The sequence below is a fragment of the Mya arenaria genome, chromosome 5 (assembly GCF_026914265.1).
Source record: "Mya arenaria isolate MELC-2E11 chromosome 5, ASM2691426v1".
Lineage (NCBI taxonomy): Eukaryota > Metazoa > Mollusca > Bivalvia > Myida > Myidae > Mya > Mya arenaria.
In genome coordinates, this window is record NC_069126.1 from 70,861,672 (window position 1) to 70,873,737 (window position 12,066).

At 39.9% G+C, this 12,066-nt stretch overlaps 2 protein-coding genes across 2 annotated transcripts; one reads left to right on the plus strand and one right to left on the minus strand.

Annotated features, from left to right (window-relative positions):
- Positions 1–7,677: 7,677 nt before the first annotated feature.
- LOC128235926 (putative nuclease HARBI1) lies at positions 7,678–8,316 on the plus strand. Its single transcript, XM_052950713.1, has one exon. The coding sequence runs from the start codon at positions 7,678–7,680 to the stop codon at positions 8,314–8,316; it is 639 nt and encodes a 212-aa protein (XP_052806673.1).
- Positions 8,317–9,219: 903 nt separating this feature from the next.
- LOC128235927 (uncharacterized) lies at positions 9,220–11,785 on the minus strand. The gene is made up of 3 exons (XM_052950714.1): positions 10,970–11,785; positions 10,379–10,712; positions 9,220–9,930 (listed from the first exon to the last, which is right to left on the minus strand). The coding sequence occupies exons 1-3, from the start codon at positions 11,365–11,367 to the stop codon at positions 9,220–9,222; spliced, it is 1,443 nt and encodes a 480-aa protein (XP_052806674.1). The 5' UTR covers positions 11,368–11,785.
- Positions 11,786–12,066: the final 281 nt, after the last annotated feature.

Consider the following 12,066-nt stretch of genomic DNA (forward strand, 5'->3'; position numbering starts at 1 on the left):
TGACAGCTCGTAGCACAGGCACTCAAGTTGATCATTTACCAGGTCCCTGCGACGATTGAAGGGGAGTTCAGCACGGGTAAAGGCCATCAGTCCTCCACCATGGTAGTTGCGATCTTGTCTTTTTAACTTATACCCGTCTGCAGTGAAGAGGTTGTTGTTGAAACTCTCATCCAGTTTGGTTTCAGCAATTATGAGCAGATCTGAAAGTTTATCATCAAGGATTCTACGAATTTCATGGAATTAGTACCGATGCTGTCGAAAAAATCTAAAGAGTCGCTGTTTGTGCTGCGAAATAGAACAGAATCGTTAGTCATATGGGGTTGTAGTTATGGTGTCCGCTGTTTTTTTCTCGCCAGGTTGTAGCCATTCTTCTTCCGGATCTGGAATAGCATGAAGAGAGTCATTTATACCTAAAAAATGGTTGCAACTGTCAGTTGCAGATAATCCTGGTCCATCTCGTCGCTGAGGTGTTACTTTCTCTGGTGTAGGGATAAAAAAATGAGTCTTAAAAATGAAAGCAATTGTTATATTCAGGGCATATGGCACACGGAAGACATGTAAATGAATTATCAGTTGGATTAATATTTAATACAGATTTAAGATCTTGATAGTATCTTTCCTTTAGTTGGGAACATTTTTTATGAGTCCATTAACGACATGTAGAGCCAAGTAAAATTTGAAAATCTTTGCGTACATTTTTAAAGCAAACACTGCAATTACTCATCGAATTTTTACCAGAAGGTCCAGGGTTAACAAAACGTCGCCACTCAGTAGAAGTGATAAATAAAAAAAAAAAATGTTAGGTCATTTTTCGGTTTATCCGAAATCATTCCGTCCGAATACTCAACTACATAGGTCGAATTTCCATTTGGCTACCACAAGTCCGCCTGTCCTGGTACAATTAATTTGATTTAGGATTACTGTTGTTTTTGTGATGTTATTCCCATATCAATTAGTTAAACTAGAGGTTAAGTGAAGGTAAAACGACAAAACTAAAATGTTGTTGTTGTTGTTTGTCGAATTATGGCGTCGTCGTCGCATATGGTCTCGATGTACTTTATCGAATATTTTTGCCGATATCATCTTTGTGCTTTATTCCATGTACTTGTACTCTTGTTACTTTTTTTTGACACATCGAATTTTGGAAAGTTGTGTGTTTTTTTAAAAAGGAAAAAAAAATGTTTTTATAAAATTAATTTTTTATAGCCTGTTTGTTTCTGACAGATATAAGCTTAATGAATCCATCAGTTCTTCTTTCGCACTTTTCGTTATTTCTTCTGTTTCACCCGCTAGTAACCCCAACGTAATTGCTGCATTGGGTATGCAATGTCTGTATAATATTTGCAAAGTTCTTTCTTCCAGTCCTCTTCTAGCTTCATCATACTTTTTACAGTGGAATAAGAAGTGTTCTACGGTTTCAGGAACTTGGCAGACACTGCAACAGTTGTCTGTTTGGTCTGGTGTCTGTTTTGCCCAGTGATCTTTTAGCCGGGTGTGACCACTTAGGAGTTGGTTGATTTGGCTGAAACTCTTTCTTTTCACCAACACAGTTTCTTATCCCGGGTGTGACAAAGATGTCATGTATGGCGGAAGACCTCTCAGAGTTACGGTATTGTGCTAACCATTTTTCATTAATGGCTTTTCTTTTCATCATTTGCATGACTTCACTGGCATCTTTCTTTTCATCATTGAATTCTGCTTCATCAAATTCTGCTGCCATCTTAGCCCCTTTTTTGCCTCTCGTCAGCCAGCTCATTTCCCTCTATGTTTTTTTTATGGCCAGGTATCCAGTGCACATGTCCTCTAAAATTGTTACAGATGTTTTAATGTTAAAAACGGTTTCAATTTTATTCTTGGGAATCTCTCTTGAAAATGCTGTTGATATTGCTCCCTGGCAGTCTGTGAATATGTGAATGTTTTTCCTTCGTGGTGTTGTAGCTGTAAGGAAGTCCAGTGAAAGTTCAATACCCACCATTTCGCCAGAAAAGTTATTGCCAAGTTTTGACACGCCCTTATTTAACAAAACTGGATTTGTCTTGTATCCTTCAAGATAGATGGCAGCACCCGCACCGGTAGGGCCTGGGTTACCCAGTGAAGAGCCGTCTGTAAACACTAGGATGTCTCCTCCAAATGTAGCATCTAGTATGTGTGCTATATTTGCTGTCTGGGTTTCCTTATCCACAGTGAATTGTTCGAAGTTAACCTTTTCGTGCGTCCTAGAAAGACCAATGTACTTCACGTTGTACTCAAATTCCTTCTCTATATTTTCTAGCTTGATTTTGTCTTAGAGTTCTGTGTAGCGGCAAATTAGAAGCGCAAATATTGTAGGTTTCCCTCTAAAACTTGACCTATTTGACATCCATATGTTAAAGTCTTCTTAAAGTCTAAATGCTGTTTACAAATCGCGCCATATCGCGTAGCAGGCAACACAAACACATCAATAAACAGACCACGCTCTCTTCAAAATAGCTTTACCGATAAATGATGGGATAACCACCTTGTACCGGTATGTTAAACACAAATTCACTGGAACACGCGTCTACTGAGGGGCTTCAATTTGTTTGCAATGCCGTAACCTCACACTTGTCCCAACATGCTTACAAAATTAAAACTAAAAGGCTCATCAGAGCAAGCATCATCTTGAAATCAATGAAGAATAAAGAAAACTGCATATAGAATAATAAAGTCGATAAAAGTACCCGACAGCCGGAAACGAATTAATCAAGCCGAGGCAACAGTTCTAGCGCTTAAAAGGTACGAATATACAATGAAAAATAAAGTAAAAAAGCACATAAACATATTAAGTCGTTTAATGTACACAGCAACCAAAAACGAATTAATCGAGACGGGGCAACATTTCTAGACCTTTCAGAGAACGTCAAAACAATGAAAAATGTAGTTAAAAAAACACGTAAACTTATATAGACGTTTAATGAACACCATAACCGAAAGCGAAAGAATCGACCCAGGGCAACAATTCTAGCAATTTAAAGGTACGAGAAAGTTTTCGAAAGACCATCATCAGACATAGCTTGCCTTACAAGGTTTAAAACAGTGTTTAGTAAAATGATGAAAGTATCAGTCTACAAACTAGGAGAAAACAAAATAAAACTTGATTTAAACAATAAAAACTATAAAAGGCTGTTTAATATCATTCGGGACATAAACTCGAAATGATTAAGTTACTTTACGAACAGTGTTTTACTTGTGAAGCAGCATCGGCGGTAACCGACAACTACATATCCCATATAACATGGAGTTATCTTGCCCTATTTTTGGTTTAGTCTTCACGATAAATGAAATGAAATCAAACTTGCCGAATCTTTTTGAAGTTGCTCAAAATAAAAACTATATTGAAAACTTTAGTCTTTGGGACAGTTGTATTCGTGAAAAGACATGACCAATTAAAGACTTTGTCTTCTGCCATTCGGCATTATGATAGTTTAAATTCATTATCGATGGGCAGGGACAGGGGCTGTTATTTGGTAAAAATCAGAGCATTCCGTTTTTTGACGTCATGTGTCAGTTTTTGCACATGCTGGTTGAGATTGTGAATATGAGAAACGACTTTCTTTTAGCGCAAATATTCAAGTGACTTCGTTTTCAAATTAGCATTATTCATACTAGGAAAATTGTTTTGGTCATTATCATAATCGATTCATGCAGTGATGTAAATACAATGATATTGACGAATTTATTACATTAGTCTCACTATATAAATGTATTTATGTATACTACACTACTAATGCAAATAGGGTCAGGTATGTCCCACTGTCAACATCCCGCTCATGCCACTACATAAACTTATTTAAATTTATCCAATATATGGTAATTGCCAGGGGAAAATTTGCTTCAAAAGATCATCTCCTTGGCTGAAATATGTATATGCATATTATATCAATTAAGTTCGACGAATTCTTACAGTACATACGAATGTATAGACACGATTCAGAAAACTATCATAGAGTACCATGTTGTACAACGTTTGTACCCCTCTGAATAATCAAGCAATACAATTTTATTACTTCAATTTATTGTCTCCGCCATATAAGTAACCTCTGCCTCCACCATCACCCCTCTCCACTCAGTCGGTAGGCCCAACGTATAACCCCGATTCTTTTTGTGCGCAGTCTGTGGCCACGCCTCAACAATTCAATACTACTCGCCAGCTCTTTCGGGGCCGCAAACCCTTCAAACCTTTCTTTCGCTAATAATGTCAGGAGTGCAAACCCACGCCATTTAATACAGACATTGACAGACACTTGATAGGTGATGTTAATCATGAGTTACTTGCATAGAAAATGACTTGACATATGTATATTGTATGCCGAACAATGCATATGCGCAGTAAGCAAGTTTCGACGAGACTTAAATGTTTTAAGAACGTTTAGAGAAACTCACATTCTTTTTTAAAAGTGGACAATAATGCTTTCAGTTTTCTACCATTTTGCCTGGTGTTAGCAAAGCAGAAATATCTATCTATAAAGCCACAAAGATTGTCCACCATTAGTAATCGTAATGGCCTTTAGGTCACTAAACAAGAGAAACGATTAGTATAGAACAATTGTTTACCGCGAATTTGCCATATAAAGCAATAATGAAAGTCCCATAGTTTCCGAATAACGAAATATGTAAGCATATATATCTATATACGGGAATGCGTTTATTGCAGACTCCCTTTCAATCAAGCGGATAAAGAACAGATACAAAATATTATAAGGAACAATAGCAATAGCATATATGCCAAATATAATGTTTCACCACTCTTTATCAATTAAGTACATATTGATTTATGTATGTTAAATAGATTAACAGGCTTATTGCTACAATCTTGGTATGTTGTATCCAATTATCTTCTAATGGGTGCTATACGACTCACTACCAAAGCATGCCTCGAACTTCACACGAGAGAATTACATGAGTCGTCGCTGGCGTCGCTATGGACGCTTTCAGCAGATCCATGGACACTGATGTCCTATTGTGCAAACCAGATAATAATAATAATAAACGTTTGCTCGGTTAAAAGACATTGATAGGGCGATTATAAATAACCACTTTAATCATAAAAGACATGTCTTTTGGAAATGCATATCATGGGTGTAGTACATACAAGTTTTTCGTCATGGCAGTGATTGAAATTGAAACACCTCAGTCAAGACTTTGTCCTTTGGTAAATATCAAATCATTGTAAACTTGCTTGTAATATGATATAATTATAAATATACCTTAAACGAAACAGAAAGCAATATGAATTCGATATAGATCAAACCCCATGATGTTCCCTCGAATGGTAAGACACCAAAGCAATCGCCTTATATAGCAGCGAACGTGTTTGGCGGGAATATCTAAATACGTCAAAGGTGATTCGAAACATGATGGCTGAGTGCAAATTACTTCATTTAGATCAACGAATGATTTTATCGTTCTGTGACCCTAGGGTGAGTTGTCAATCTGTCACACATCGGAAACAAACAAATAGCGTTCCCTTGTATTTTTTTCTTTAATCTTCTTGTGTCTTCATATAATTATGATATAAGTGCAATACCCTTAATGACGCCCAATATAAATAAACGTGAACATATTAAACGTACTATCACACTATATGCTAACGCAAATGATCTACATATGATAACATTCTAAAGATTTATAAAGTGCCTTTTCCTAGATGTGAAATCGAACCTTAAGCAATGTTTCTCTTGGACGTTTCGTACAAGAGGTACGAAAACAGCAGCCATTGCTTAACACTCAAGGCGCTCATTAAGCAACATAAAGGCAAATCCTGTGCGTATTAATATTTTTGTTCAAACGAGTGTTTTTTATTGAATATCCCTCACTCTGACGTGGTTTAATTAAAACTTAAATGAATCAGTCGCATAAAGAGGCGCTATTTTTTGCGCAATAATTTGAAACGCAAATGATCTTTTACGTTCGTGGTCCAAACCGGACGGGTCGGCTGAAATTATGTTTGGCGGAAGTTCCTTGAGTCGAGTTGGAACACAAACGGCTTAAATGTCTATGTCGCTCTTACAAGTTGTATACAATCGCAACATACTACTCGGCTTACGTGCTAATTAAGTAATTATCTGGCGAAACATTTCAATGACCTAATTACCTTAATACGGTCCAGCTGAGGACCCTCATATGGGCAGCCGTCAATTGCAAACAAAATTAATCTAAATTCAATTACGAAAACCCATCGATCGCGAACAAAACCGATCTTAAGTCAATATATCAGCCGCACGGACTTTTTTTAATCGGGATCATGACTGATCAAACATCATTTTCGTACTAATGCGGACACCCATCAAACGCCAACATAACCGATCCAAAGTCAATTCCCAGGCCAAACGATTGTCAAACCAGTCAATAGACGTTAACGGGTGAATCCTATCTTTCTTAATGTAACGCAACAATAATCGCTAATATCCTCATTTAGTCTCAATGATGAGCCTTTATGAATTTCAAAGTAGAGCAATTAATTAGTCAGCTGTTCCCTTGTTATGGCCCAGTTACACAGAAGGTCGGTCCCCAATCGGTCATTTTACTCGCTGTTTTGATCGGTTGTCATGCGTGATTTTAGTTCTGGTTTTCTGTGTAACTGGCTATCGGCGATGGACAACTGTTCAATCGATTAAAAAAACATTTCATGTGTTGCTGGTAGGTGGCCAAAAGTTACTCAAACGGGGTTGGATCGGTGATAAGGATGTTTTCATCGATAAAAATGCTAAAATACTATCGGTTTTTATCGTTTGTAAATCGGAGCTAATCGGAGCTAAATCGGGCGTACCGCTGAATAATCGGTGTTTGATAGCTAGTCATCAGTGGTTAAACACTTTCCATCTGATATAGCCGGTAATTCACATGTGGTCATCTTTGTCCGATCGGCGATATCGGTAATTAATAGCTTGCATATCTCTTGATATAGGTTGCTGTCGGTTCTTTTATTAAAACAACATGTTTAAGTGATGAGAACCGATGATTTATTTGCAGTTGAGTACTTGACCGAATAACATCATGGAGAATGGCAGAGCCATCCAGCAATTCGGTGTCATATTGCAGCAGCAGGCAATTCTCAATGTCAGATATGCTATTCAACTCGTTCAGCAGCCCATAGCTGTTCATAGACGCCGCCGAAGAAGACAAAGGAGATGGTGGACCAGGCCCTGGTTAACCCAGGAGAGAAGGCTTCAATTTGGACAGTATAGCACCATTATTGCAGAGTTGCGGGAAGGGGACACCAACTCCTTCAAGAACTATATGAGGATGACACCGGAAATGTTCGACGAGCTTCTGCAACGCCTCGCGCCCAGACTTCAGAAGTCGGACACCCACTGGAGAAAAGCCCTAGATCCCGGATTGAAGCTGGCGGTAACACTACGGCACCTAGCAGCAGGGGATTCCTACCCTTCCCTCTCTTATGATTTTAGGGTGGCTAGTTCAACAATTTCCCTCTTTATCCCAGAAGTCTGCGAGGCCATATAACAATCATATAGCGAAGATGTCATCCCTATCCCCAATACACCTGAAGAATGGAGGCCAATAGCTGAAGAGTTTGAAAGGAGGTGGAATGTCCCTCATGCATGTGGAGCTCTTGATGGCAAACACATTGCTCTGAGGAAGCCCCGCAGATCCGGCTCTGAATACTACAACTATAAAGGATTTTTCTCAATTGTGCTCATGGCTCTTGTTGATGCCAACTACAGGTTTCTGTGGATAGACGTCGGAGGTCATGGGCACATGTCAGATGCCCAGATATATAACAATTCAGAGCTCAGTGAGATGCTAGAAGATGGAACCATTGGCTTACCACCTCCAGAACCTCTTCCAAATGATGACCGTGATATGCCTTACTTCATTCTTGGTGACGATGCTTTTGGGTTAAGGACCTATTTGATGAAGCCCTTTGGAAGACGCGGCCTGGAAAGGGAGAAGCTCATAACCAATTACCGGCTATCTAGAGGAAGAAGAGTGGTCGAAAATGCATTTGGCATCCTGGCGGCCAGATTCAGAGTGCTTCTCACAACTATGCAGCAAACACCGGAAATTGCTGCAACCATAGTTGAATCGTGTGTGTGCTTGCACAATCTAATGAGGATTAGGTATCCCGGCCTACAACAAGCTCAACTGGACCAAGAGGATGACCAGCATAACCTTGTTCCTGGAGCCTGGAGAACGAATGAGATGCTGACTGCAATCCAGCAAGTAAGGGGCCATAATCGTGACGCAACCGACGCCAAACAGCAGAGGGAGTACTTATCCAAGTACTTTAATAGTGCAGCCGGGTCTGTGCCTTGGCAAGACAGAATGGTAAACTAGCCACAAGATAGTTTATAGTGAGATGACAGGACAGAAACAATATTCATACCTGAAATGACATTTGATTGTAGAGATCTTTTATCATATTGTACTGTTTTGTTTGTAAGTTAACAGCTGAAACTGTTTTGTTTGCAAGTTAACACCTGAAACTGTTTTGTGCTACTTGATTTTAATAATAAAAACACAATTTGCCATGTACGTTGTTCATAGATTGTTATATCATTTAACCTGAGCTACACTTATTTAATTAAGGAATGAAGATAAAAACTTTACGTTTTCATAGAGGTATGAAAAAAAAACTGATCACATACTATGAAACCGCAAAGCGGCTTCTTAGAATATGTGATTAGGGTGTTTTTCATACCTCGATGAAAACTAAAAAAAAATCCCTCCATTTTTTATAATTTAGCATTAATTATAGTGAATAATAAAACAATATGGTATGTTACAACGTTATTTGCAAGTCACGTTTTTCCAGCAGAACAACGTTGACGTCATCGCGCGTGCATTAATTTTGTTATGAGGTTATAAAAAAACATTCTCGATCAACACAGACAACCAATAGTGGTGAATACAAATACCTAAATTTTACAATTGTGTTATTAATTTGTGATTAATTGGGGAACTATTATAAAAACCAGGGGCCAAATAAACAGATAAAAATATACTCTCTGTACCTCAGTTTAATTGAAACAAATATATTGTTACGTGAAAAGCAAATTAAACAGTTTTCCATAAATGCAGTTACACCACCAATTACACAAACAGTCGTTCAAACATAAAAAGTACAACAAACAAAACTGCACTTCTTGTGGACTTCCTGTCCTCCTGTCCTCATGTTGTCATTCGTCTAAAGGTCTTCCGAGCCCTCCTCAGGCTGTGAGGAGACAGGGATACCAGCTGTCACCATGCTAGCTGTGAAAATGTTGGGGTTTGTCGGGGAGCTGACTGTTCCTGTGACTGTGATTGTCCCTGGAGGTAACCTGGGTGTGTTTGGCGAATATAATTGCACCCCATAGAACCCCACACGCTGGCTTGAGGTGGGTTGCTGGTCCACTGTGAGGGATCAGGCTGCCACTGTGGTTGCTGGTATGACATGGGTCTGCCTGTAACTGGAGCTTGAGGTTGGGGCGGAGCTTGAGTGTCACTGCGTGCATGGGCATTTCGCTGGACATCTTGCAGAACAGTCCAAATGCGGTTTGATGCCTCCATATACAGGTCCTCAGGCAGCTGTCTAAGAATGTTCGCACTCATGTCGGCAAAGTTTTGCCTCTGACGCTCCTGGGCGGTACTCTCTGGTCGGAGGTACCTTGCCAAATTGTCTCCTACCACCATTAGCTGCTGACTACAACGGACAAGAGCCTGGATACCCTCATCAGGCGCTGTATCGACTACCTTGGCTCTCTTGGGGTCACGCACAAGTGGAGGTCGCGTGCATGTGGCAGGGTCTGAAGACGCAGAGATAGGAGGAGTACTATTTGGTCGCTCTAACGAAGCATCAGCTGCAGAGACGTCCTCTTCGGCTTCTTGTGTGGGGACAACTCGGTTAGTCTGGCCCTCGTCATCAAGGTCAGGAAGTTGGACGTGAAGTCTGGCTGCTCTTTTCTGCTTAATCTGTAAAACATTAAAGACAATACTTTTTAGTGTTATGTACATTTAAAAACAGGGGACCGGTGTGGCGCCCAGTGGTATGGTATCCGACTCTCAATCCCTTGGTCTCTCACCCATGTGGGTTTGAGCCTCGCAAGGGGTGAACATCTTTATGTGAGAAAGCCTTCCGGCTGACTTGCGGTAGGTCAGTGTTTTCACCAAGTTGTTTGTCTGTGCAACTCAGACGAGATTCTGGAGTCTTCCTCCACTTGTTATTAGCCGAGCGTCGCGCAATGACTGAAATACTGTCGAAGTTACGTAAAACCCAACACAAACAAAACAAAAGAGCAAACGTTTAAAAACAATGTTGGAAACTGAAAACAAATGTGAAATAAAACAAAATGTACACGTTAAAATAATGTTTATATTTTATATTTAATAACTTTTACTGAAAACAAATTGTTTCACTTACGCTGCAAACAGTTCGGGATTTCACTGCACCTATGTGCGGAAGCAGAAACTGGAAACGTTCCCACAGTCTCCTGGCCTTGTCAGTGACTCCTTCTACTTCAAAACCACTCCCAGATGGAGTGACCTTCTTGTTCTTGATTTCACTCAGCTTGGACCTTGTGGACTGATACCACTGTTTGATATCCTTGGCATCACGGCCTATAAGTTCGCTCAGCTCCTCCCACTTCCTCTCCCTGGATTGTGTATCCCTCCATTGGTCTCTGTGTTTGTCGTACAGGAAGTCATTGGCTAACAAGAACTCACGAATCTTGTCCTGATCTTCCTCGGAGATGATACTGAAAGTACACAACAAACAAAGCATTTGAAAATAATTACATAGGATGAGAACACATGCATTTTCCGTCATATCTCAACACGGGCTCGACATAATTTTTTAAATGGAATGATTAAGCAAATCACGAGCTTAACATGAATGAAAAAATGGTAGGAGTTGACATATTTTTTTAAAATTTATTTAAAATTAATTACAATGAATCAGTTTTATATTTTTAAATTAATTAGATATTGCTGAAGTGCATGTAATGCTACTAACACTATGCGATTTCTGGGCTTCTTGGTCTTTGACTTGGGTTTGGTGTTCTGAGTGACGTCTTCCTGTGTCTCTCCACCATCCGTACTGTCATGAACATCAGAGGCATCGTCATGAACAGAATCACAGGATTCTTTGCCGACTACTGTAGAATCATTCCCACTCATCATAGGAGAGACGTTACGAGGTTCAAGGACATCCACTGAGCAGTTCTCTGGGGAATGCTGCTGCTTGGATCCGCCACTACCGCTTCCGTCTTTAGCACCAACTGTACCACTGGCACCGTGGCAACAAGCACTTCCCCTGACGATGGATCTTTTTGTGATCTGTGGGACCTCATCAGAGGCAGTCATGGGGGTCTTGCATTTGTCGGATTTCTTAAATTTCTTTTTTGCAGGCATTGTCAGAGAAGTTAAGTCCAATGTGGCGCGGATTAAACTACTGCAGAAACTGGAGCAAAACTACTGGCGACGGCCTATATAATACCGAGCAACACCCGACATCACCAATCGAACGCCGTTCTGTCTCCGACTAGCCACCGATTAGTCACTCACAAAATCTGACTGGTCACCGATCAAAAGCGTCTGGCAACCGATCAACAGCCGATGAGTACGTATAAATACCGATTGGCCATTTACAAATTAAACCCACCGATGACACGATGGCGGCAATCGATCGATCACAGATTGAATCCCTATTAACCACCGATCAAAACCGACGAAATCCCGCATTTTGATTTTCATCTTTATTCTATCGGTGGTAAGTATTAGTTGATCGGTTGCCTATCGGTGGCTCATCGGTGATATCGGTTGTAGACAGGTTGTCAATCGGTAATTTGTAAACTAATTTCACCGATCGAGAATTTTAAACATGTTTAAAAATCCCAATCGGTTATTTTTCACCGATATAACTTATCTTTTCCCAATAGCAGTTGATAGGTGGAAAACAGGTGACCAATAGGTGATATCAATGTTAAATACGTTGTCATCGGTTCACTTCTAAAAAAACCCCGATCAATCACCGATGGCTGTGTGTAACTGGGGTGTTACATTGGATAGGAGTTCGATGTCGCTTGAATAGAATAATAGGCAAACGCTTCA